Genomic DNA, 26,848 nt, shown 5'->3' on the forward strand with positions numbered 1-26,848 from the left:
GACCCACTCCTCTCTTTGTCTACTGCAAGTTTCTCGGTTTTTTCCCTGTTGCATTCTTGTTCTCCTACAATCTAGTTTCCCCAATGCAAAGAGATTTTTCTCAAACACAAATTATTCAATTCACTCCACTCGCCAACACCTCTCTCCATTTTCACAATTAGCGTGAAGTTCTGAGTGACTAGTTTCTGTGAATATCTTTGACCTTATCTGAGAATTCTTTCTTCTTTGTCCACATGAAACACTGACCTCCTTTTTCTTACTGCAGGGTGATTCAGTCCTTTCTGCCTCTCTGTGCTCCCCTCTGCAATTGTGCTTTCTCCCAAACTTTGCTGTATGCATCCTGGTCTGTCAATAGAGTTCATATTGTCATTTATTGAAGTCTTATAATTTCCATTAAAGAATAATGTTTTCATAGCTTTACAGATACATACATTTTATTAAAAATATCCTGAAGGGTTTCATATTTTGATGTTATCCTAAATGGCATTGAAAATTCAATTGGTTTGTTTCGATCCTTTGTACAGATCCTATAACCATTTGTTATTTCTTTGTTGGATTATTTTAAAAGTTATTTATATTGCTTTTTTTCCCCTGTCACTGAGAAGTCAGTTTTATCACAACATTCTCTCTATATCTTGATCACTAGAACACTATCAATTCTACAAAAGTACAGTGTAGTTTCTCAATTATTAGTCATTGTTTCTTTTGAGTGAATATCATATATAGGTAACCTTGGAAAAAATGATTAACCTCTCTTCTCAAAATCTCCTTCCTCATGTATTTATTAATGTATTTGTAAGTGCACATATTGATATATGTAATAATTATAGAATTAAAACAATGATACTTGTACTTCCTGATATTGATCACTATTAAATCAATTTTGGCAAAAGTGTTAAAAGCAACCTAAAAAACGAAGTATTCTGAATTACCTAACATTTTTGTTTAGTTTCTAAGCACATTGGTATTGTTATGACCTATTGTATTTGTAGTTTGTTCCTTCTCAAAGGAACTATTGTGTATATAGTATTATTATTTAATGTTATTTTTCTACTAAACTAGTCTCCATGACACAATTATAGCCCCCCAAAGAAGGACATGCTGAAAAAGAAATCTGAAATTACCTCTTGAAAATTTTAGAATTAAAACCTTACTAGTTCACTCCAACAGTAGTAACTGTGCCTTTTTTTATTTTTTTAAAGATTTATTTTATTTATTTATGCAAGTACCGGGGTACAGGCCAGATGCGCGGGAGGGTGAGAGGATTCCCCAGAGACAGAGCCGGGAACAGAATAGGCAGACTGACTGAAATCCTCTGCTGAGGGGAGCAGCGGGCGCTCCAGGAGGGGTCTGCGCGCCACGTGGGCCCCTCGCAGGCGCAGCAGAGGCTGTGGACAGCTCCCCAGCGCGCGCCCAACCGCCTGCGCCCCCCGTTTGCTGTTCTCCCCACAGTGTGAGCGCGACAGTAAAGCATCTGCACAAGGCGGGGCCAGGATGGGGACGCCTGGAAAAGCCAAAACCCAGGCCGGGATTGCTCAGGACAGATGAAAGGGCCTCTCGGGCATTCCAAGGGTTGTCGTTAAGCGGCAGCTTTTTCGTTAAGGCTGAGAAACCGCTGGGGGTTCCCTCTGCCAATGGCTGTGGCCTCTGGCTCTGACGCCACAAAGAGCCCTTGTGACGGCACCGGCACCGCCTGCATCAGGCCCGCCCGGACTGCGCCTGTGTCCTCAGGAGCCGGGAAGCTCTGGACAGCGACCTGTGCACTCCGGACGACGAGAGAGACAGTGAGAGCGTGTTTTGGGGTATTTGGTTCTCTTTTGTTTTATTTATTGGTTCATTTATTTAATTATTCTATAGGTTATTTATTTTAGTTATTTTATTTTTCTTTCTTTGTTTTTTCCTTATTTTTCTTGATTTTTTTGTATTTGCTTAGAGTTTTTTTTTTCTACTTTTTCTTTTCCCTTTTATTTCTTTGTTTTTTATTTTCCTTTATTGTTTTGTTATTGGCTTTTTTTTCTTTATTTTTTTACTTCCGTTTTTAGTTTTTTGATTTTTATTTTTCTAGTGGTCTCGCCCATTTTCCCTTCTGTTCTTGTTTCGTTATTTGTTCTTTCTTCCCCTTTGTCGTTTCTCTGGGTTTTTATTTTGGTTTGTTTGTTTGTTTTTTCAGGTTTTAGTTTCTAATTGTTGTTCGTTCTGTTGTTTGTTCTATTGGTCTTTGTTGTTCTGTTTTATTCTTAAATTTAGTGGTTGGTTTTTAATTAGTTTGTTTTTAATCATATTTTTACGTTTACATCTCATTTGTCATTTTTTGTTTGTGTGGTTTCATTTATTTGTGTTGTAGTTAGTATTGCTAGTAAGCTGAGTGAGGTTAGTATTGCTGGTTGAGTTAAGTTAGCATTGTCAGTGTTTAGTGAGGTTTAGTGAATACTTGAGTACTATTAGTACTAGTACATTTGTTAATATCGTAGGAGAGTCAGTTGTCAGCGGAGACTGTAGTGCAAGGGCTGTGAGCACAGTCAGGGCTGCTTAGTGTAGTCTGCATAGTCCAAGTGCACAGGCACTATGTGCAATCGCCTCACTCCCCAGGGACATAAAGCAAAAAGCTACCAGGCATTTCAGGCGCTGGGGCGGGACACCCACACCAAGGTTATGCTGGCGCTGCACGAGCTCACGGGCACGAAGGTGCTCATCAGGGGCGTCCGGAAGTCTGAGCTGCCTGACCTCCGCCTCCTGGCCCGCTATATGCGGTGCATGAAGGCCCTTTATCACCCGAATATCGTGGAGCTCTTCCAGGTGGTGGACACGAGGCAGGAGCTGCAGCTCGTCATGGAGTACGTGCAGGGGGAAAGACCTGCAGGACTTCCTGAGCGAGTGTGGGCGCTTGGAGGAGAGCGAGGCCCGCCCGATCTTTCAGCAGATCCTCGCGGCCCTCAGCTACTGCCATGCCAAAGGCATCGCGCACCGGGATGTAAGGCCCCAAGAACGTTGTGCTGACCCGAGAGGGAAAAGTCAAGCTGGCAGACTTCGGGCTCAGCGTCCAGGGCTTCAACCGGGCGCTGAGCACGTGCTGCTGTCACCCAGAACACAGGGTCCCCGAGGTCTACCTTGGCCAGTGGTACAACGACCCCAAGGTGGACGTGTGGAGCCTGGGCATCATGCCCTACCAAATGGTGACCGGCACACTGCCCTTCAGGGGGCCCAGCCTCAGGGCTATCAGGGAGCGGGTCCTGGGCGGGAACGACCTCCTGACCTCCTACCTCACGGTCCAGGGCGGGGACCTGCTGGCCAAATGATGGCACAGGACCCCTGGAGGCGCCACCCCCTGGAGAGCATCCAGCAGCACGCCTGGGTAGCAAAAATGAGCGAGGGACTCCTGCCCTTCAGCGAGCCGTTGCTCAGCCCCCAGGACCCGGCCATAACCAAAGCTATGGAGCGCCTGGGCTACCAGAGGCAGGAAATTCGGGAGGCCATTGACGCTGACAAGTACGACAAGGTCATGGCCACCTACCTGATCCTCCGCTCCAGGAAGCAGGAGGAGGAGGAGGACTATGAGGAGGAGGGGCAGGAGCGGCCCAGGCGCGTCACATTCCAGGTGCCGAAGTGCGTCACCTTCCGGGAGCCTGGTGACCCGAGGTTTCGGGGAATACCCCAAGCCATTTATCCTGCAAAAGCACCCAGTGCCCACCCACCCCCCTCCCGCAGCCGGAGGTTTTGGGGAATACCTGAAGGCCAGGTATCCTGTGAAAGCCGGAAGTCCGAAAGAGGGGAAAGGATGCCACCCCGGGCAACAGGGTCATCTCCGCCAGGTCACTATGCTGGAGGACGCCCAGAAGCACACCACCGCCGCAGGGCCAGGCCCCCTGCTAGAGGACACCCCAAAGGGCAGACCCTCTGTGCTAGGCCCAGAGCTGGAGGACGCCTGGGGGGACACCAGCACCTCTGTGGCCTGACCCCAGCAGGAGGACACCAGGGAGCACAGCAGTACCGCGGTGTCAGTTCTCCAGCTGGAGGACGCTGGGGAACACGGCAGCACCACTGAGACAGGCCCCCAGCTGGAGAGGGACCAGGAAAGCAGGGCCAACACAATCTGTCCAGCTCCCCAGCCCTCCAGTACCACCCTAAGACCTCCCCCAAGACGTGGCTGGCTTAGCAGTGCAGTGACCCTTCAGCAATCATCAGGGCCAGAGATAGAGTATTAGAAATTATCCTGGAATTTTGTTGCTGCTGTGCAGCATTGGAACTGGAGAGCAACAAAGATTAAAAATAGCGCCATACCTGGCAGAAGACCCCCACCCCCAAAGCACAACCACTCAGTGCCCATGGGGAACAGGAGTACAGCAGGGAAGGTTGAGGCTCTGGAGAGGCTCAGGGGCTGGGCCCAGTCACAGGGGCCAGGAGCAGCATGAGACTCACAGGACTGCAGCACCGAAGTCTGGGCAGCACAGATGTCCCTGGAGCACAGATGTCCTTGGAGCAGAGCAGGTGAAGGGCCAGCGGGCAACGAAACTGGTGAAGCACCTGGAAGGGAGCAGAGCGGTTGAGGGGTGGGGTGTGGAGGGGTTGGGGAGAGCTGAGCAGGTACAGGGCCAGGAGAGGGGTGTGGGGCTATGTGGGCAGAGCCTCTAGAGGCACCAGGGCCAGAGGCGGGGAAACCTGGACCTCTCTCCCAATCTTAGGTTCTGCCCCTTGGTGGGAGAGACCTGCTGCTCACCCCTGGGCACACGGATGGTGCAGAGGATGCAGGAGCTCTTGCAAAGGCTTGGTCTCAGGTGGTAAAATGTGCAGATTGCAAGGAGCAGATAGAGAGGCTGTCTAGCTCCCCTTAAGAATGACTTGGGGACCTGTATATTAGAATCCAAACGGGACTCTCCAAGGTGGGCAGAGGTTATTTACAGAGCAGCCCTACTCCACCGTGACCTGCTCAGCTGGAAAATCCGCACATCTTCCTGCTCCAGGAAGCCCTAGGCTATGATCAATCTCAGTCCCGCAGCGAGCACACCTAGGTGTCCAGTGTCCCCTGGGCCGAAGCTGCAGCTCGTCATGGAGTACGTGCAGGAGGGATTTTGCAGCTTGGGATTCTTACAGTGTCAGTCCAGCTGGAATTTCTCCTTTTAAAAATCCTCTCCAGACGGCCACCCACCCTTCCTCCTCCCTGGATTCAAACCCTGCAGGGTGACCTTAGCCAAATTGGAAACGTTAATACATCGCCCAACGGATGCAGGCTTTGGACACCAGTCTCTGCTAATTAAATCACTGGGGACAGGAAGGAAAAGCTACAGGGGCTATCTACCTTAAATTTGTGTTTTTTCATCATTGCTTAGATGGTGTTCAATTCCCTTCTAAAACTAAGGTTTGCTAAGTCTGGTAAATGCAAGTGAGGTGAGGTATGTGTGTTTGAAAAAAGAAATGTATGGAAGAGGGATATTCTGAAGGGCCTTAAGATAATGTAAAGCCAGATGGGTAAAATGAAATGGCATTAGAATGAAAGCAAGCAAAAGAAAGTGTTGAAGGTCGGAGAGAGAGATTTTGGTGAGAAATCGTGTGTACTCAGGTGTCTCCCCCTCCTCCAACACATTCATGGGCTTGCTCATCTGACCAGCAAAGTCCCCTCTGATTGACACTTTGTCAGCCGAAGCTGGGGCCAGGACATCCAAACGTGGACCAACTCTCCCTTACTGCCATGGATCCTTCCCATAGTAGGCCCAGTGATCATGATGATGCTTTTCTTTGTTTCTACACCTCGTTTTCTCTGCTTTATGCAGACAAAGCTGTCTGAGATGAGCCTTCGCACTCCCAGACCCAGGAAAGCCATTCCTGTTACTGACAGATGAGCAAAAGGGTGTTGCTCCAGGGGTTCTGGGCCAACCTAGGCCAGTTCAGAGAGCAGTTGCTTATTTCTCTAAACAAATGGATCCCATTGTAAGAGGATGGCAGCCCTGCCTGCGTGCACTTGTGGCAGCTGCTCGTCTTGCTAGACAGGCCTTAAAACCCACACTGGGCCAACCTGTAAATGTTAGTTCTCCACATCGGCTCCAGGACCTGCTCACTCATCAGGCTCTCTCCCCTCCATCACCCTCTTGTCTGTTAGATTCTACTCTCTTTGTCAAAGACCCTCTTATCTCATATCCCTCTCCCAATCCTCGACTCTCCATCCTGCTAGGCCTCATGGGTGTTCCACTCCCTAATGCAGATAACACCCTCTTCTTACTATGGTGGACACCATCACCAGTCGGACAATGGACCTGCCTTTATCTCAAAGGTTACTCCACAGGTCTCCTCCCTGGGCATCACCTGGAAACTACACATTCCCTCCCGACCGCAATCCTCTGCTAAGGTAGAACGGGTGAATGGTCTTACCAGAGACCACCTAACCAAACTCTCCACTGAGCTGCGGAAATCCTGCGTGGAGCTGCTCCCACTGGCTTTAGTGAACCTCCGAGCCACTCCCTATGGCCCCTTGTTCATGACCCCCCTTGAATGGATGTATGGCAGACCTCCTCTTAGTAACCAGACCGTTGTCTGCCACAACCTGTGCTTCCGTCCTCTGATGCACCTGTCAACCTGCTGTGCCGTGGAGACCAGGTTCTTCTGAAAGCCATCTCTCCAAAACCACTTCCACCAAAGTGGATGGGTCCACACACGATCATCCTGACTACACCAACAGCTGTCAACGTCTTGAGCAACACGTCCTGGCATCAGCTGTCCAGGGTCAAACCGGTCCCTGTGGACAAGCAGTATGTATGCGAGCACATGGGCCCAACTCGGGTACGCATTAATGTGTCCCTGGTCCACATCCCACTCAGCCTATAGAGTAGAGGCCCTCTGATTCTCCTTCCTCTGTTTCTTTTTTTTTTTTTTTTTTTAAGATTTATTTATGCAAGCACTGGGTACAGTCAGAAGCACAGGAGGGTGAGAGAACTCACCAGAGACAAAGCGAAGAGCAGAACAGGCAGACTTGACGCAGCACACTGCTGAGGGGAGCAGTGGGCGGCAGGAGAGGTCTGCCCGCCATGTGGGACACTCGCCTTGAGGCCAAGGATTGAACCGGTGCTGTAGAGGCTGTGGGCAGCTTCACAACCCAGCGCTCAACCGTCAACCGCTGCGCAGGCCCCTCTCCTTCCTCTGTTTCTAATCCCATCTCTTTAAGCCACTTCCTGTTCTTCTGTCTGTGCCTGGCAATTCCAGATCAGCACAGCCTCGGGCAAAGTATTACCACTCATAGGGCTTCTTATCCTAATCTCCTCATTTTTTCTTTTTGCCCCATTCTTACTCCTTTTCATCCAACACCAGATCCAAGAACTGTCCCATACCACCTTTAACCAACTCCTTCTCCACCCATATCCTCGCGCTGCAAAGACTGTCTCATAACCAGGCCTGAGCCCCCACCATGGTCTTCGCCCCAGTCCAGCAGGAAGTAGCCAAAAAAGAACCATTGGCCCTTTTCAACAAAAGGCTGGTATGAAAGGTTGATGCAGGGGCCAGGAATGGGAAAGCCCACATACAAACAACAAGATGGCCCTGACACCAGTACCCCTGATTCCATCTAACCGAAACTGAAGCCATAAGCAGGAGAAAACAACTCGGCTCCACGAAAAAACAACTTTGTTCCCCCTAAGCCTGTTTCCCCTGCTACCAACCCAGTTTTCCTGCCTAACCTCTCCTCACCCTATAAAATGACATCTCCCCCGACAATGGGCATGACTTCAGGGACCCCCATCTTGGGTCCACGAAGCTTTCCTGGGGGTGCAATGAATTTTCCCTTCCTTTGAAAAAGTTTAGCTTGGCTCCCCTTTTCTTTACTGCACCAAACTTTTACAGGGCAACCCTGATATAAAAAGGGTTGTCTGACTGTTTCCCGATTCTGGTGGAGTGTTTCGGATTCTGGTGGAGCTGCCAGGACAGGGCCGGTTCTGAGATGGGCAGAGTTGGGGGTCCTGGAGGGTGGCATCCTGGTGGTGAGATGCTCTGTGAGGAGTCAGAGAAGCAGGGCTCAGAGGAGAGGAGACTCCGGAGCCTGTCCTGGGTGTGAGGTTTCCAGCTTTTCTCCCCAGGACCCCTCTCTCCAGCCTCTGGATAACAAAACATGGGGAAACAGGAAAGTAGATCATTTTTTCCTTTTACAACCTATTTAGTATTGAGGACATTAAAAAAATATATAACATTTAATGAATACTGTTAAATTTACAGAAAAGTTGCAAAGATAGTACAGTTCTTATTAATCCCACACCATTTCCACTTTGTGAACATCTTACATGAATACAGTTGTATTTTTTTTTTTACAGCTAACGAGGCAATGTTGACACAATTACCAAACTCCGTGCTTAATTTCATTAGTTTTTCCTAATGTACATTTTATGTTCCATAATCCAAATTGCCTCATTCAGTTACAGCCAGCTCTCTTTGATGTGCCTCTGGCTGACTGTTTCTCTGACTTTTCTTGTTTTTATAACATTGACATTGGTGAGGAGTGATATTTTGGAGAGGTGTTTGGGTTCACAGTTGGGGTTCTTGGGTCACGTCTGAGAAAATTTTCACCAGATTCCCCCTTTCATATACACAGTGAGTTTCCCCACAAGACAGAGACTTTTAGTCTCTGCCAAAGAGAAGTTTTATTATTTCTTTTTTTAAAAAAGGGAAAGAGTCAGAACCCTGCTATCCTCCTCCACCCACTGAGTAGGCTCTCTCCAACCAACGGAATGGAGGAAAAAAAAAAAAAACCCAGCAAGAACAAACTACAGATCAAGTGGGACACTGAGTAGAGAGGAACTATTTCAGGCACCGCACCCCACAAATGGGAACTGTGGAGAAGGGTGAAGAAATCACCACAGAGGTGATCGAGCGGCTTCGGGCGCCATCAGAGGAAGACAAGGACTCCACGGTGACCTACAAATAGCCTAAGGCCAGCCGAGAACCACTGGGAAAAAGCAAAGGTCAGCAAGGACAGGTCTCTGGTGCCACCTCATGACCAGAACAAAATCACCAACTAACTGATTCCCTGTTGGAACTAAGTAAATACAGAGGGAGGGAACTGTAAGGGACAGTGCCCAGCAACACAGCATCAACACTCTGGCGGAGTTTTGGCCTACCAGTGCTAGTCTCAGTCTGGTAAACAGTTTCCGACACCTCTAAAGGAGCACTCCAAAGAGATGCTCGCCAACACCAGTGGCACAACGTCCCACCAGTGCACAACATCCCAATGCATAAAACTAAATAGAAAGTAAACAACAGGGAGAAGAAAACATATAAATAACCAAGCAAGCCTGCAGGAGAAGGACACACCACAAATAGAAATACAGTCACTAGAGCTCAACAATGACATTGAAGAACTTCTCGGCCTATCAGATAGAGAATTAATGTTCATCATGATCAATAAACAAAGAAAACAAAAAGGAAAAAATGATTTGAGACCAATAATCACTGAAGAATGAAATGGAGACCTTAAGAAAGGAAAGAAAAGAAACACAGGAGATTAAAAAATTACTAGAGGAGATAAAGAACTCTGGGAAAAGCAATGAAAACAGAATTGATGAAATGGAAAAATGGATCAGTACTATCGAAGGTACAGAAATAAAAAGAGTCAAAAGAAAAGAGATAGAAGAGCAAATAAAGAAGTATGAAGATACTCTTAGACAATTATCAGACTCCATGAAGAGAGGAAACATAAGAGTTATAGGCATTCCAGAAGGTGAGGAGACAAAGGAACTGAGAAATTATTCCAGGAGACAATTAAAGAAAACTTCCCAAGTATGAAAAAGGAGATGAACATAGACATACAAGAAGCGAGAAGAACTCCCAATTACCACAATGAAAAGAAAACTACAGCAAGACACCAAATAGTAAAGCTTGCAAGAGTCCAAGACAAGGAAAAAATAATAAAACTGGCAAGGGGAAGAAAAAGATTACTTAAAAGGGAAAACCAATCAGGTTAACTTTAGACTTCCCCAAAGAAACATTACGGACAAGAAGAGAACAGAGTAACATATTCAGCAAACTTCAACACAGCAAATGCCAACCAAGAATACTTTACCCAGCAAAGCTCTCCTTCCTCTACAAAGAAAAAATATGGGCCTTCTCAGACAAACAGAAACTCCAGAAATTCATTACAATTAAACCCCCACTCAAAAAAAATTCTACAAGTCCTAAAGCCAAAACCAACAGAGGAATGAACAAGAAGAACAAAACAAAGCCAGGAATAAAATCACAAAAAAGACAAACAAAATGGCAAATACAGATGCCAACATATCAATATTAACTCTAAATGTAAATGGATTAAACTCATCAATAAAAAGAGAAGCAGGCTGGATTTAAAAAAAAAAAAAATCCAACCTTCTGCTGTCTCCAGGAACACATTTAACCACAAAAGATAAACATAGACTTAAAGTAAAAGGTTGGAAGACATCCTACAAGCAAATGGACCAAAAAAGAAGGCAGGAACAGCCATATTTATATCAGTTGAAATTGACTTCAAATTAAAAAAAGGTAAAAAGATACATAGACAGACACTACATTATGATCAAGGGGATAATACATCAGGAAGATATAACACTCATCAACATGTACTCACCAAATGAAGGGGCACCAAAATATATTAGACAATTATTATCAGTTCTGAAAACAGACATGAAAGAAAATACATATGTAGTGGGATACTTCAACACCCCACTCTCACCAATGGACAGATCAATGAGACAAAAACAAAGACTATAACCCTAAATAAAGACATAGAACTCATGGACTTGACAGACACTTATAGGACACTGCACCCAAAGAAATCTGAGTACACAATTTTCTCAAGTGTGCATGGAACATTCTCCAGAATTGATCACATACTGGGCCACAAGACAAACATCTACAGATACACAAAGATCAAAATCATTCCAACTATCTTCTCTGATCATAAAGGCATCAAGCTAAAAATAAATCATGAAAAGAAAACAAGGAACACTCCCACTTTATGGAGATTGAAATCCATACTATTGGAAGACCACTGGACTAATGAGGGGATCAAAGAAGAAATTGAGTCCTTGTTGAGTTGAACAACAAGTCCTTGTTGAGTCCTTGTTGAGTTGAACAACAAGGAGGACATCACTTTTCAGATTGTATGGGATGCAGCAAAAGCAGTAATAAGAGGAAAATATATAGCAATCCAGGCTCACATCAAGAAACAAGAAAGAATTCAAAGAAACAACCTAATCTCACATCTTAAAGAGCTAGAAAAAGAACAACAAAAAAACCCTAAAGCCAGTAGAAGAAAGGAAATAATAAAAATCAAAGCAGAAATAAACAAATTGGAAATTAAAAAAAAAAAGTATCCAAAAGATCAATGAAACCTAAAGTTGGTTCTTTGCAAAATAAACAAAATAGACAAACCTCTAGCCAGGCTCACAAAGAAAAAATGGGAGAAACACATAAAAATATGATTATAAATGAAATAGGAGAAATCTCAACAGACTCAGTAGAAATCAAAAGAATAATCAGAGATTACAGTGAACACTTATATGCAAACAAATTCAACAACCTAGAGAGACGGACAAATTCCTTGAATGATATAATCATCCAAAGCTGGACCAAGAAGAAATAGAACAACTAAACAGACCAATTACAAGCAGTGAAATTGAGGCAGTGATCAAAGCACTCCCCCAAAACAAAAGCCCAGGCCCAGACGGTTTCACAAATGAATTCTACCAAAAAATAAGCAGTGAATTTGTACCTATCTTACACAAACTCTTTCAAGAAATTGAAAAAGAAGGAATACTACCAAACACGTTCTACAAAGCCAACATTACAATAATACCAAAACCAAACAAAGACAGCACAAAAAAAGAAAATCCTTGCCAACAGAATCCAACAATGCATCAAAGAAATAATACCCCACAATCAAGTGGGATTCATCCCAGGGACACAAGGTTGGTTCAGCATATGAAAATTGGTAAGTGTAATCCAACACATCAAGAAAAAGAAAAAGAATAACCATATGATCATATCAATAGAAGCTGAGAAAGCATTTGACAAAGTCCAACATCCATTTATGATGAAGGCCCTTGAAATTCTCGGGATAGAAGGAACATAACTTAACATGATAAAAGCCATATACAACAAACCCACTGTCAATATTATTCTCAATGGCGAAAAGCTGAAGGCCTTTCCTTTAAGATCAGAAACAAGAAAAGGATGTCCTCTCTCACCACTGCTCTTCAATATAATATTGGAGGTCCTAGCCAGGGCAATAAGACAAGAGAAAGACATACAAGGAATCCAAATAGGGAAAGAAGTGAAACTATCACTATTTGCAGACAATATGATAATATACATAGAAAACCCTAAGAACTCCACAGAAAAACTACTCAAAATAATCAACCAGTTCAGTAAAGTAGCAGGATACAAAATCAACACAGAAGCATCAGTAGCCTTCCTATACACAATCAATCTGAAGAAGAAATCAAGAACACCATCCCTTTTATAATTGAAACAAAAAAAATCAAATACTTGGGAATAAACATAACAAAAGGGGTGAAAGACCTATACCAAGAAAATTATAAAACACTGTTAAAAGAAATTGAAGAAGACACAAAGAAATGGAAAGACAATCTCTGCTCATGGATTGGAAGAATTAACATTATTAAAATGGCCATCCTACCAAAAGCAATATACAGATTCCATGCTATTCCAACAAAAATCTCAATGACATTCTTCAAAGAAATAGAACAAATACTGATGAAATTTATATGGAACCACAAAAAACCTTGAATAGCCAAAGCCCTACTGATGAAAACAAAGGAGAAAGGAGGTATCACACTTCCAAACTTCAAGCTATACTACAAAGCCATAATAATTAAAACAGTTTGGTATTGGAACAAAAACAGACACATAGACCAATGGAACCGAATAGAAAACCCAGAAATAAAGCCACACTTTTATGAACAACTAATCTTTGACAAAAGAGCAAAGAATATGCGATGGAACACGGACAGTTTGTTCAATAAATGGTGCTGGAAAAACTGGACCTCCACATGTAAAAAAATGAAACTAGACCACTACCTCTCACTCTGCACAAAAATCAACTCAAAATGGATAAAAGAACTGGACATAAGATCTGAAACCATAAAATATATAGAAGAAAATATAGGTAAAACACTATAAGACATACATCTCAGAAATATCTTTAAAGACTCATCACTCAAAGCAGTCATAGTGAAGACAAACACCTGGGATTACATCAAACTGAAAAGCTTCTGTACAGCCAAAAGACATTAACCAAAATAGGGAGACAACCCAGTGATTGGGAAAACATCTTTGCACTCCATTCAACTGTTAAGGGACTGATTACAAATTTATACAAAGAACTCACATGGCTCAATAAAAACAAAATAAACAATCCGGTCAAGAAATAGGCAGAAGAACTTAAAAGATATTTCTGCAAAGAGGAAATGCAAATGGCCAACAGGCACATGAAAAACATTCAACATCCCTTATAATCAGGGAAATGCAAATCAAAACCACACTGAGATACCACCTTACACCAGTAAGAATGGCACATATGAAAAAAACAAGCAACAACATCTGTTGGCGAGGATGTGGTGAAAAAGGAACTCTCCTACACTGCTGGTGGGAGTGCAAACTGGTCCAGCCACTATGGAAAGCTGTCTGGAGTTTCCTCAGTCTACTAAAAATGGAGCTACCATACAACCCAGAAATTCCACTACCAGGGAATCTACCCAAAGGAAACAAAAACATTGATTCAAAAGAATACCTGTACGCCTATGTTTATTGCAGCACTATTTATAATGGGTAAAACCGGAAACAACCCAAATGCCCAAAAACAGATGACTGGATCAAGAAGATGTGGTATATATACACAATGGAATATTATTCAGCAATCAAAAAAAAAAGATAAATTCATGCCATTTGCAGCAACGTGGATGGAGCTAGAAGGAATTATGCTCAGTGAAATAAGCCAGAAGGAAAAAGAAAAATATTGGATGGTTTTACTTATAACAGGAATATGGGAGAGCCTAATAAGATATCAGTGTAAAAAAAAATAATAGCAATACAAAAGACAACAAAACAAAAACAATTATAAATTAGAGACATCCTGCAGGAGAGGAGGAGGGAGAGGCATCAGAGGGAAGGAGGGAGGTGCACAGGGGACTGTGGTGATGGTGCACAAGTGCCTGGGGGAAGGAAATTCTATGGAGACTCAAACTGAAGGGATGGGGGGAAGCAAATATTGTTTAAAAAATAAAGTTTAAAAAAAAAGGGAAAGAAGAAGTAGCTTCCTGGGCAGACACCAGCAGGCAGGAGGAGCTGCCCCTGGAGAGAGCGGGTGTGTGAGGAGAAGCCTGCAGGCCCCAGGCGGAGGCTTTGGAGCAGAGCTGAGTCTTCCCAGGGCAGAAAGGGCACTGAGGTAGTGTTCTAGTTGGGAGGGCTCCTTCCTTTCTGCAATTGTCATCTGTCGTTAAATTAATTACTTCTATGGGGTGACAAGTTTCATTTGGTTCATTTGTAAGGACGCGTGATTCTTTGCAATGACTCCATCCCCACATCCCACCTCTGGTCTGCGCCTCTGGGTCTTTTCCAGAGCAGTTGGTGCTCCCTCGAGCAGCTGCCCTAAGCATCATTCCTTTCTATACCGGGTTTAATTACTATGTTAATCCCTTCTACCCCCACCTCCACTTTCTGGTCTTGTGACCCCTCCATCCTCAATTTTCTACTCTTAGCCTCTATCAAGGAGCACTGCTCAGGAACATTGTCCCTCAACTTAGTGTTTTTTGTTTTTTTGTTTTTTTTCTGACTGGGACTGTGGCTTGGGAAAGCAGACCACAGAGATGCAGGCCACTGTCCACTCAACACGTCAGTCATGTCAGTCACCATGCAGTCATGCCCCCCTGACTGATCACTGAGGGTGTTCACCTTCAACACCAGGCTAAGGTAGAGTCTCCCAGCTTTCTTCCTGCAAAGCCTTTGTTTCATTTCTTTAGTTACCATTGTCTTTTGAGATTAGTCATTATGGGCAGCTCATACTTATGGGTGTTCTGGGAGATGGTTCAGGCTTGCTTGCTCTGTACTGTACCCCACCTTTAAACACTGAGCGCCTACAAAGCCTACGCTTCCCTAGTAAACTTGAAGCATTGACAACCGCTGTGGGTGACACTGGGAAGAACTATTTAGTTTGGTTTTCTCCGGGGTTTCTACTTCTCCACAGAGACTTTCCAATTTTTGTCTGACTTCTCCATCTCACATTCTAATTCCTTATGACACATGTGCCAGAGTGCCCCCAATCAGTGCTCTTTGGAGTGATCTGTTTATCCTCTGTGGATCAGATCCCAGTAAACTGACCTTCCCAGTTGGGAATCTTCCCCCAGTCGTCTCAACATGGGTTGCTCAGCACGCCACAGGATAAATAGGCGACTGAAGCATCAATTCTGCTTCATTATCTTGAGAAAAAAAGCCTTGTGTATTAATGTACATATGCGTACATAAGTGAGATTGTAACAGATTGCTCTGAAATGTGCCTGGCTGTGCCCCTGGCTGTCCCCTCACTGCCTCGTGCCATCAGCATCCATTGGTGCAGGAGCTTGAGCAGCGCTGTTAATGGGTAACATGTATAAGAAAGGGCCCTGATGTCTGAGTACTCACATGCTTGCTTTTCCACCCTGCGCTGGCTTTGCCCGCTGGCAGCTACTGAGTCATGGCATCCTGGAAGTTCAAGTATGAAGACTGAGTGTAAATTCCTAAACATTTTTTCTTTAAACCATGTTATCAGTCCATTTCGTCGTCATTGGAGGGGCGTGGTACTACCCACAGCACCTGGTAGAGTTCTGGTGGCATGAAGTCAGGTGGCAAATCTAACGTGTAAAGTGGGGTGTGAGTACAGGGGCTTGCAGTTCTCATGAGCCTCAACTCTCTTTGAGAGTTGAGAGACTCTGCAGTTGAGAGACTACCAAAGGAAAACAGCTTGGGGTCTCCTGCAGGAGTTAAGAAAAAAAAGAAGACACTTGGCAGTAGGCCAGAGACAACGGCATCTGGTGGTTGTGAGTCATCAAAAGATGTAAGTCTTGCTCTGCCAGGCTTCCTGGGAGGGAGTGCTCCAGGGCAGCTGAGTGAGCGTTTAAGAGCATGAAAGAAGTGGGTAAGAACCCTGGGTCTGAGCGCGGCCTCTCCGTAGCTCTGCTGGGGATCTGATTTGGGGCGACACTGTTTAAGCTCTTTGTACACCTGTGAGTCAGGGTGCTACAGTTCTACTTAAATCTCGGCAGCATCCATGAGATGATTGTTCATTCATCCCTTCGTGCGGGGCCTGGTGCGCAGTAAGGCTTCAGTACAGGGCGTCGCTATGGACTTCTTGCTCTGGCAATTTCTCTCATCCCCAGCCTCAAGGGGAAGCCAGTCAGTGAGGACACCCTCTCCCTTTAGGGTGGCACAGATGAGCCCCGGGCGCTTGGGATTAGGCGACCTCTGAGGTGGGAGTCTGTCTCTGCCACCTGCTTGCTGGGTGATCACAGGGAAAATCACATCCTTCCTGGGTCTCAGGTTCCTCACCTGGAAGATGATATTGTTGGGCCAGATCAGTGTCTTCCAGCCTGATTTGGTAGCTTTGATCCATCTCTTGGTTCACATTGCTTTCTGCCTCAGGCGAGGCGGAGAGTGGCCGTTTGGAAAGATGGCACAGGCCGTGGTATGTATCCGTCACCCTTGTCTCTGGCATCCATTGTCCAGAGCTGCTCTTTTTCTTTCTCTGACCTTCTTTTCTTCTCTAAGTCACTTTTCTCTTCCTCCCCATGCTCTTGTTTTTCCCTTTTCACCTCCTGTAGATTCAGGACATTCTGCAGGTGCTGATGTCAACCTTAACCACTCCAATGGGGTAGCGCTCCCCCCATTGGACAGGAGGAAGGTGAGGCCGTGCCAAGACCCTCTCCCTGGCTTGCCCTCTCCCAGCGTGCATGCCCGAGGATTGTCTGGTTAGGGTACTTGGCCTCTGGCTGATTTTATGTTGCCATCATTAACCCTCGGTGTGTCCACGTCTGCTATTTCAAATGCTTGGTTGGTTGTTGTTTTCCTTCCCGCACATCATTATCATCTTGGGGAAGATACAATACACCGTGAAGGGTAAAAGCTCATTTGGGAAGAGCTTCCAGAGCAGTGTGAGAGATTTGGGCCTTCCAAGCCTCCAGGGTGAATGCTCAGTGGCCCGTCCTAATGGGAGAGTGTCAATAAGCGCCCCCCCCACCCCCCCACACACACAGGGCTTGCCCTCTGGGCATGTCCCCCAAAGACCAACAATGCACATAGTGGTTGATTTTTCAAAGTGATGAGTTCATTTTAGCTTGGGAGTGGGAAATGCAGGCTTAGGAGAAAGGGGGCTTTTGTTACAGGTGCAAGGGTTCAGGTGAGTTTTGTAGCAGAACTACAAAGTACCTGAGGTTAACCAGAGATGAGTGACTGGGACATTTTGCCCGTTGTCTTTTAAAAATCAACTGGACACTTACCATCTCCCATGGGCCCTTGGCAGCAGACACTTTGCTAGGCGGCAAGGTGGGATGTGGCAACTAAAGGAGCAGTTGGCTCTGAAGGGTCTGGAGGCTGGAGGGGGTGTCCTTTGAGACTGATTTGTAGAGGTGGGCAGTGTTCATCCCCGTGGAGAGCAGGTGACGTGGGAGTCCCGGGCAGAGGGTGGGTGCAGGAGATGATTAGGATATGGAGCCCAGAGAACGCTTGGCAAGAAGGTAAGGTGCCTGGGTTGCCCTGGGCTGGAAGATGACCTCGTCCTGATGTGGGGGGGGACACCAAGCTCTGGGTCTCCAGCTGCACTGGGTGTCATCTCATTGTTTCTTCTGTCTGTCCAGGCCCATCAGAACATGGAGGTGACCGGCTCGCTCCAAATGGAGCAGCACACCAAGAGTGAGCTGGCCACGAAACTCGGCCAGCTGCAGGAGAAGCTGACAGAGCTAAAGGAGCTGGTAAGTCCTGTGCCAGCTGGGAAGGTCTCGGAGGCCTCCGGGAGGGAGGTTTTTAGGCCACAGAGGTAGCTCCAACTCAGGGCTGGGAGGCACCGGTTACCCTGCAGTCCTGCCAGGTCCGTGACCACCTGTGCCCAGGGTCTGACATGGAGTGGTGGGTTCCCCGGGACTGCAGGTCACCTGCCCCACTGGAGGTTGAGCCACTAAGGCAGAGACAAGGAGACATGGAGACATCCTGTTTCCAGACTTGGCTCCGGGGTTGCACTTCACTGAACAGGGCTGAGCCTCAGCGTCCTTCACTTCAGAGAGCACTAGAAACCAGTTCTGCTGGAGTTAAAGGAAGGGACCTGGGCAGGTGGCAAAGTCCCACAGTGCCTGTCCCCCCCCATTTGTGGGTGCAGATCTGGGAGTTGCCTCGGTGGTCTCCACTCTGTTGCTCCACCACAAGCCCGTTGAGACAGTTGCTGCTCAGAACTGCCCTTTTCTGCACGCTTCCTGGGTTATGGGCAGGACCAATCAGGTGGAAGCTATGAGCTGATTGGTGCTAAGTGGCCCAGTCAGCCAAGGATGAAAATGGTCCAGGGCCTCCCTGGTGGCCTAGGGGTTAAGTCTCGCCACCCATCATCACTACTGCTTGAGTTTGATCCCTGGCTGGGATCTGACCCACAGGGCACAGCAGACCTCTCCTGCCTTGCCGGCTGCTCCCCTCCCCAGTGTGTTTCAGTCAGTCTGTCTGTTCTGCTCACTCTACACCTCTGGCCAATACCCCAGTTATTCTGCACAAAAAAAGAAAAATGGTCCAATCAGACTTGATGTTGGGACACCCTGAAGAGTGATATAAGCCAGGGTTAGAGGGAGCTGAGGGGCTCTGTTCCAACCTCCAAAGAAAGAAGGGGAAGACTCTGTTCCTGGCCTCTGAAGAAAGGAGGGCCAGAAGCTGAAAGAAGAAAAGCAGCATCCAGTAGCCAACCTCTGCGGGAGGAAGAGAGGATGAAGACCTCTGTCAGAGACTGGGCCTCCAGTCCTGTGTCTGACATCACTGGAAAGGAGCATCAAAGGCTCCGAGCCTCGTGTCTGAAAGAGCTGTTTGTTGTTGGTGTTGTCCAGCAACTCACAAAGAAAGTTTTAACACTTTGTGTCTCTGACATCAGCTGGGATCCCAACTGAAAAGGGTAGTCACAGGGCATGAATGGGATGCCAGGATAGGCCGCAGTGGCACCCACCTGCCCAGGCTCTAAGACAAGAGAGCTGCCAAAAAGCCCCAAAGTCAAAACCGAAGTCTGGAGCAATACAGACCCCATACGATAGGGGCCTACAGGTTAGAGCCGATGGAAGGATAGTGCCCGGTAGGGGACTCATCACTGTGGTTCTCAACCATGTGCACAATTGCAAGAGACTTCAGCCTCTGTAAACAACCACCTTGGGGTTTATTTTACAAATGGGAAACGGAGCTTACTGTAGCCACAAGTGGTGTCTACCTCAACCAGGTACTGTCCACCAGAAGTACAAGTAGGGTTCCAATCCCCTGTTACCAGGAGTGCTGGGCAGCACTGGTCAGTAGTGATGGTCACTACTGGTCTCCCTGAGGTAGCGTCTAGCAGAGGCAGCTGGGTTCCAATGACAATTTGGAGGCCAACTGCCACCTGCCCTCACCCCCCCGCGTCCTCCCTGCAGGTGGAGGAGAAATATCAAGAGGCTCAGGAGCTGCAGCAGCAGCAGGACCACTACCTTAGTCACCTTCAGCAGTACATGGCCGCCTACCAGCAGCTCGTGGCCGCCTACCAGCAGCTGGCCAACGAGAAGGACGTCCTGCAGAAGCCAGTGCTGCTTAACACCCAGCTTGGCAACTGGATGCAGCACGAAGAAGAGCAGGGCAAGATGGAGGTCGAGTTGGCCCGCCAAGAGCTGCTGGAAACACAGGTGGGGCAGTTGGAGTGCCAGACACCCTGTGGCCGCCCGAGCAGGAAGACCTGCGAGCAGCATCCCTTCTCACTCTTTCCTGCCGGCCCCACTGAACCTCCTGGCTCGGACTGGAGAAAGTGAGTGGGACTTCAGCAGAGGAGGGGTTTGCAAGAGTGGAAGCCACCCTTAGGACAACTTGGATCCTTCTCCTTTGGGGACTTGCTGGCGCAGGGTTGCACAGAGAGGAGGGAGCAGAGCTTGCTGGCTCTCAGGGCTGCTTCAGAACCCAGGTGTTCTTTGAGCCCCTCTGGCTGCCCCCCAACAGTAAATGGACTGAGCAGTGAGGAGGAAGAGGAGAACAAGGGTCCCCTGCCAAAGCTAAGCATCCCTGACGACCTAGACAGCCGTGAGGCCATGGGGGGGAGAGTGTGCCTGGGGAGACCCACCAGGCCCTTCAGGGAGCCATGGAGAAACTGCAGGTGAGTGTGTGTAAGGCAGGAAGGAATGGCCACAGGGCAGGTTTTCTGATCCAGCAGACCAGGTACAGGAGAAGTGAGTCCTGGAAGCCCCAGTGACTTTTGCAGGCTTTTATTGGGATTTACCGGGTACATGGCAGGCAGGGGTGCTGGGGGCGGTCAGAGGGCAGACAGGCCTCCCAGCCCCCAGCAAGTCTTCACTCTTTCTGGGCTCTCCGGTGTTCTCTGGTGGTCTCTGCTGCTCTGCTGTCTCGGTTCTTCTTCTGCTTCTCTGCTGCTGCTGGCATCCCCGTGACGCCGCCCTTAAAAGCCCAGTCTTGGGCCTCGCTGGTGGCACAGCGGTTGAGCGCTGGGTTCTGAAGCTGCCCGCAGACTCCGCGGCGCCGGTTTGATTCCTGGCCGCAGGGCGAGGGTCCCACAGGGTGCGCAGACCTCTCCTGCAGCCCGCTGCTCCCCTCAGCAGTGTACTTCGGTCCTTCTGCCTGCTCTGCTCTCCACTCTGGCTCTGGTGAATTCTCTCACCCTCCCACGCTTCTGACTGTACCCAGTGTTTGTATGAATAAATAAATAAATCTTTAAAAAAAAAAAAGAGAGAGACTGACTTCACAAAGTTCATTTAAAAAATAAATAAATAAATAAATAAAAGCCCAGTCTTAGCCCAGGTGAATCCCATCTACCTATACCCACACCCTACTCCAGGTGCCCGCATCAGGCATGCATTTGGGACCACAGGGTTCCGTCATCCATCCTAATGGCGGGAGGGCAGAAAACCCTGATACTTTTACCTGCCAGACAGTCTATATGAGTTATATACACGTTTCTCTTGGCGAATATGAACATTGCAGCCATGGCCCACAAAAGCAAATGAAATATATCACAATGTAATATAGCAGAACACAAATAAGTCCAGGCAGGGCACCAACCTAGTGGCAAAAGACTATTGGCACCAGTACGTGATCTACCACTTCAGCTGCTGAAGGCACTGCTCATGCGAGAGAGGGAACCACTCAGGCATCTGCCGTTACAGGCCAGGAGCCCTCAGGCCTCCCGGCCCCCTCCAGCTGGGGTCTCGGCCACAAGCCACACACCGCATCCACCCCCAGGATGCACTCACTCTTGGGTTGGTGATTCTGTACTCTTTGGGGGTAATCACCCAACCCTCAGGGTTTCTGTCTGCAGTCACTCCAATACTCGGCTTTCATAGCCACCAATGCGACACGCAGGCCTCTGCACTCAGGCCAGCCCACTGCACAAGCACTTGGGTCGGGGATCCGTGGATGCAAGCTCCACATGCGGCCTCTCTTGGGTCCCCTCTTTGGCTGTGGGCCCCACCACAAGCCACGTTCCCTGCCCGTCTCCCAAGGACGGGTTCCTCAGCTCCTCACCCTCACTCAGCAATGAACAGGGCAACACCCACGGGTGATTTTAAGAGACTCACTGGCCTTCTTTAGCTTACACAGTGCTTAACAGCCACTCAGGGCTTCCCGAACTTAGCACCAGCTTTTGCCTTCTCAGTTGGCTTTTTCTCCTCTGCCTGGCTACTGGGCAATGCACTGGCTGCTTTTGGCCACCAAGGCCCACTGGCCACCCCCAGATTCCCATCTCCGGGGGTGTACAATCCCATCCTCCCCCAGGGCCCCCAAAACATATCGAACTTGCCAAGGTCCTCCGCCTTCTGGCGGGATTGTTAGTCCATTAGTCCAAGTTCATCAGCTTTTCCCTTTGTCCACACTGGGGAGCTCTGAATCGTGGTCCTTTCTTCCCCGACGATTCTTGCTGCCTTGGGGATCATTGGCTGGTCCTCTCGGGCGTCTCCTCCTCCAGGCGAGGTCTCATCCCGCAGCTTCCGGACCTTTTCCATCTCCTGTGCTGCCATGACACGTCCAGCGCTGTCACAGGAAAACATAGTCTGCTGCTCCTCAGTCCCTCCCGGTCTTCGGAGGGCTCCACACCCGTCTGCATGGAGCACCTTGCCGACTTACGCCAATTGTAAGGCAGAAAGGAATGGACACGGGGCAGGTTTTCTGATCCAGCAGACCGGGTCCAGGAGAAGAGAGTCCTGGAAGCCTCAGTGGCATTTGCAGGCTTTTATTGGGATTTACCAGGTACATGGCAAGTAGGGGTGATGGGGGGCCGGGAGGCTGACAGGCCTCCCAGCCCCTAGCAAGTCTTCACTCTTTCTGGGCTCTCCGGTGTTCTCTGGTGGTCTCTGGTGCTCTGCTCTCTTGGTTCTGCTTCCGCTTCTCTGCTTCTGCTGGCATCCCAGGGACACCACCCTTAAAAGCCCATCTTAGCCCAGGTGAATCCCATCTACATATGCCCACACACTACTCCAGGTGCCCGCATCAGGCATGCATTCAGAACCACAGGGTTCCGTCTTCTATCCAAATGGCGGGAGGGCAGAAAAGCCTGATAGTTTTTTCTTACCCTACAGTGTGATTCTCCGGAGGGCTGGGCGGGCTGGGTGCTGGGCAGGCCAGCACTGCTGAGCCCCTGAGCCCACTGTCTGGCCGCAGGGTCACTTTACCGAGCTCATTCAGGAGAAAGTGGACTTACAGGACTGGATGGAGGAGCTGGAGCATCGATGTATCTGGATGTCTGGAGAGACTGACACCATCGGTGAGTGGGGAGACCTGCGCCCTGCAGCTGGGGTGCTATGCAGAGGCTGGGGAGACCCCAGCAGCTGAGCTGTCTACACACCCTCCCCCTAGGAGAATACATTGCTCTCTACCAGACCCAGAGAGCAGTGATGAGGAAGGAGCACCAAGAGAAGGAGGAGTCCATAAGCCAGCTGGCCCAGGACAAAGAGGAGATGAAGGTAGTCAGAGCTCTGGCTCCATGGTGGTGCAGCTGGGGGCGGGGTGGGCTTCTGAGTGTCTCTGCTTCCAGGTGAAGCTGTTAGAGCTGCAAGAGCTGGTTTTGTGTCTGGTGGAGGTGCACAACGAATGGTGGGTGAAGCTCTGAGCCCCTGCCCAGAACCCTGCTGCTGAGCCCACCAGCGCATGCCTAGCCCCCAAGGAGCTTGGCGCTGCCAGCGGCCAAGGTGAGGAAAGCCCGCGCAGGCATCTAGGCAGGAGGAGCACACTGCGCCAGGCACACAGCATCCTGTCTCTGTCTCTCTAAAGCACGGAGTGAGGTGAGCCTCATCCACGACGTGCAGCCAACCCAGGGCGAGGCCCAGCTGGGCCTGACTACCCTTGAGAACACCTCTGTGCAGCAGATCATTCAGCTGCTTCAAGAAATGCAGAACCCCCAGGAAAGCATCACCATTGGAAACAGCCTGTGTATTCCCTTCTTCTACCAGGCTGATGACAACAAGGTGAAGATAATCGTGGTCTAGGCCACCGGCATGGGCTGGGGGCTCTGCCCCCACCTGGCCCTCACCAACCCATCCCTGTTCCCCAGGCTTTCCCCCCCGTCCTTTGGCTCTCCTTCCCAGTCGTCCTTTCATCCCTCGGCTTAAAAAAGGGGTACAACAACTCCCCTATCTAATAGGGGGAAACAGGTGCAGACCCTAGCCCTCTGAGGTTAGGGCTGTGTCTTAATCTCTGGGCTATTCATACTTCCTGAGACAAGGAGCTAGAAACATCCAACTAGTTATTTAGGGGGCTCCCTTCTACAACATAGGGGCTCCTTGATGACCAATTGAATCCTTACCAGGCCTTCCTGCAGGGGGCCTAGGTTATATCAGGCAATTTGGGGCCACGTGCCCCCCCCCCTCACCCTACCCCAACCATGTGGAGTGGGGCAGCATTTTGAAGGCCCGGCATGGGGGCTAAGTCCAGACAGAGATACAAGCTGGGGCAGGTGGGCACCAACACCTGTCTAGAGTGTAGCCAAGAGATAGCAGTGGTTTATTTGAGACCACCCAGATCCACAAAGGGGTGGCCTCCCCTGTTCCCTTTTGAAATTTCCCCGTGGGCCTTTGCACCCAATTTTGTTTTTTTTGTTTGTTTGTTTTTGTTTTTTTTTTTAATTTTTTGTTGGACTTAATAATTGTTTTGATTTTTCTTTATTTTTTTCTTTTTACTTTTTGTTGTACCCAATTATTTTGGAGGTGATCCCTATCTGCAGAGGGAGGCCTCTCCTACTACCTAGCAAAAGTCCCCATGGGCATGTGTGCCCGATTATTTTGTAGGCACCCACCTGTTAAGGGGGGGCTCTGCTCACTACACAAGTCTTGCGGCTTGAGGTTACCCTGTCCCACTCACAAAAGTCCCGCGGGCATGAGGCCACCACAGTCCTCAAAGGGGTGTCCTCCCCTGTCCCGGCTCACAAAAGGCCCGCGGGCATGAGGCCACCCCAATCTGCAAAGGGGTGGCCTCCTCCTTCCCCCCTCACAAAAGGCCCATGGGCATGAGGCCACCCCAATCCACAGAGGAGTGGCCTCGTCCGTCCCGCCCTTCACAAAAGACCTGCGGGCATGAGGCCAACCCAATCCTCAAAGGGGTGGTGTACCCTGTCCCCCCTCCCAAAAGACCTGTGGGCATGAGGCCACCCCAATGCACAAAGTGGTGTCTTCCCCCCTGTGCCCCCTCACAAAAGTCCCGCAAGCATGAGGCCACCCCGATCCGCAAAAGGGTGGCCTCCCCTTCCCTCCTCTCAAATGTCCTGCAGGTATGAAGCCACCGCAGTCCACAAGGGGGTGGCCTCCACTTGCTGTCTTTACAAAAGTCCCGTGGGCCTCTGTGCCTGATTATCTTGGAGGCCACCCCGGATTTGCAGAGAGGTGGCCTTCACTGCTTCTTTAATAAAAAGTCCCCATAGAGGAGATGCATGGCTTACTCAGGCAATTTGGGGGTACACACTCCCCCAACCCTGTGGAAAATTGGGCTTGGCCAGAAGCTGGACCGGGGTGGCTGGTGGAGGCCAGGCGGAAGGCGCGCGGGCGCCCCGCGGTGTACATACTGTGCTGGGACGTGTGTACATGGGGCTGAGACGGCCCCTGTATCACAGCGGAGGCTGCGGTGGCCCCTGGGAGAGGAGGTTTCTATGGATCAGTTGACATCAAGGAAACTTATTTATAGATCACCCAGGACAGAGGAAGGAGGCAAGGCCAGGGAGTGGTTCCTGGTGTTTCACTTTTGTTTCTGAATAAACCGAACTCACCACGTGGTCGGGCCCTGGGATCTGGGCTCAGGCGCTGCGCTGGGTGTGGGTCCTGCCAGCAGAGGGCAGGCTTCGGGGTGCGAGGTGCGCACTGGGGCTGCCTGTCAGGGCATCCAACCCAGCTCAGCTCTCAGGCCCCACAGGTGCCACCCACTGCATGCCACCCCGGGAGGGCCAGGTCCTGCTCTGATGACCAAGACTGGGAAACCTGGTCTACTTCTGTGGGAGGAAAGCAGGGTGCCAGCACCCCAGAGTACTGGCTTCCAGCCTAGGCATTTCTCCTCTCACCCTGTTCCTCTGGGGCTCTCACCAGGCCCCATGAGTCCTCCAGGCTGGCACTCTACCCCTGGTGGCCACAGCAGGGTTCAGATGAAGACCAGCTAACATCCAGGTGCTTTCCAGGGCAGCCCGGGAAGGACTGGGGCATCCCAGGCACCCCTGCGCCCCCATGCTTAAACCTTCCCCTCCTCCTGAACGCCACAGAACACAACCAGCACACAACACGTTGCTCCCCATTGTTCAGAAATGGGTTTCATTCTCAGCCAAGAGACAGCAGGACTGGTCGCGGCCAGAAGCACACAGCTGCCGGGACAGCACCCCCATGCTCGGGGAAGGGGCAGGAATATGGCAGGGGTGCTGAATGGGCACAGGCCAGGAATGGCAGGGAGGCTCGTCGGAGGTGGCACGTGTTGGCGGGGGCAGCTGGGGTGACAGTTTTTGCTTGTAGTTGGGCCACAAGACTCAGAAGGACAGCACAGCACGGAGGTTCCCAACACTAGAGATGTGCACGTTAATGTGTGTGTGTGTGTGTGTGTGTGTGTGTGTATTTATAGACATGCATAGAGCAGGGCAGGAGCAATACCACAGAGGGGGCACGAGTGTCACCGAGGTCACGCCTGGGGTGTCAGCTCACCACCACAACAGACTAAAGTCACAGATGAAGGGGGCGGCTTGGGGGCTGGGGGCCAAGTCACAGAACAGTCACCCAGGCAGGCCTGGGAAGAGAGGTGTCCCAGGAAGAGGAGGGGTCTGGTTAGAGGCTGAAGGGGGCCCTGGGGCTCTCAGGTTGGATGGACTTGCCTGACCCGATCAGCTGGCAGCTGGAGAGAAGCAGAGAGAAAACGGGGGGGGGGGGCAGAGAAGGGGGAGAGCTGGGAAGGCAGGTGCAGCCTGGGATGCAGCACTGCGGGGGAGGTGGGGAGGGAAGACGAAGCAGGGGAGGGTGCGGGCAGGGGTTCTGGATGAGAGGGGAGGGGTTAAAGGGAGGGGGGATGCAGGAGCAGGAGCTGGAGCCTCTCCTGTGGCAGCCCCTGCCACTGTGTCAGCCTCTGTTGCTGGACGCCGTAAACTTATTGGAAAGAGGGAGGCTTTAACTCAGACATAAGTCAGAGTATATAAGAC

At 49.2% G+C, this 26,848-nt stretch overlaps 2 protein-coding genes across 2 annotated transcripts; both read left to right on the top strand.

The window, feature by feature from the left end:
- Window positions 1–1,438: 1,438 nt before the first annotated feature.
- LOC129146291 (golgin subfamily A member 2-like) lies at window positions 1,439–20,518 on the top strand. The gene is made up of 4 exons (XM_054698180.1): window positions 1,439–1,802; window positions 17,847–17,960; window positions 19,635–19,999; window positions 20,188–20,518. The coding sequence occupies exons 1-4, from the start codon at window positions 1,635–1,637 to the stop codon at window positions 20,204–20,206; spliced, it is 666 nt and encodes a 221-aa protein (XP_054554155.1). The 5' UTR covers window positions 1,439–1,634; the 3' UTR covers window positions 20,207–20,518.
- Window positions 20,519–22,859: 2,341 nt separating this feature from the next.
- On the top strand, window positions 22,860–23,317 carry LOC129146294 (golgin subfamily A member 2-like). The gene is made up of 3 exons (XM_054698184.1): window positions 22,860–22,957; window positions 23,050–23,156; window positions 23,228–23,317. The coding sequence occupies exons 1-3, from the start codon at window positions 22,903–22,905 to the stop codon at window positions 23,300–23,302; spliced, it is 237 nt and encodes a 78-aa protein (XP_054554159.1). The 5' UTR covers window positions 22,860–22,902; the 3' UTR covers window positions 23,303–23,317.
- Window positions 23,318–26,848: the final 3,531 nt, after the last annotated feature.

This window comes from Talpa occidentalis, unplaced genomic scaffold, assembly GCF_014898055.3.
Source record: "Talpa occidentalis isolate TD23 unplaced genomic scaffold, MPIMG_talOcc4v2.1 talOcc4.2, whole genome shotgun sequence".
In the NCBI taxonomy this organism is placed as follows: Eukaryota; Metazoa; Chordata; class Mammalia; order Eulipotyphla; family Talpidae; genus Talpa; species Talpa occidentalis.

Bases quoted from the DNA above. Each gene is read 5' to 3' on its own strand.
- LOC129146291 (XM_054698180.1), top strand. From the start codon at position 1,635: ATGGCTGTGGCCTCTGGCTCTGACGCCACAAAGAGCCCTTGTGACGGC. The intron at 1,803-17,846 runs GTATTTGGTTCT...CTGTCTGTCCAG, and splicing joins CAGTGAGAGCGTGTTTTGGG to GCCCATCAGAACATGGAGGT. The intron at 17,961-19,634 runs GTAAGTCCTGTG...TCCTCCCTGCAG, and splicing joins TGACAGAGCTAAAGGAGCTG to GTGGAGGAGAAATATCAAGA.
- LOC129146294 (XM_054698184.1), top strand. From the start codon at position 22,903: ATGGAGGAGCTGGAGCATCGATGTATCTGGATGTCTGGAGAGACTGAC. The intron at 22,958-23,049 runs GTGAGTGGGGAG...CCCTCCCCCTAG, and splicing joins TGGAGAGACTGACACCATCG to GAGAATACATTGCTCTCTAC. The intron at 23,157-23,227 runs GTAGTCAGAGCT...CTCTGCTTCCAG, and splicing joins AGGACAAAGAGGAGATGAAG to GTGAAGCTGTTAGAGCTGCA.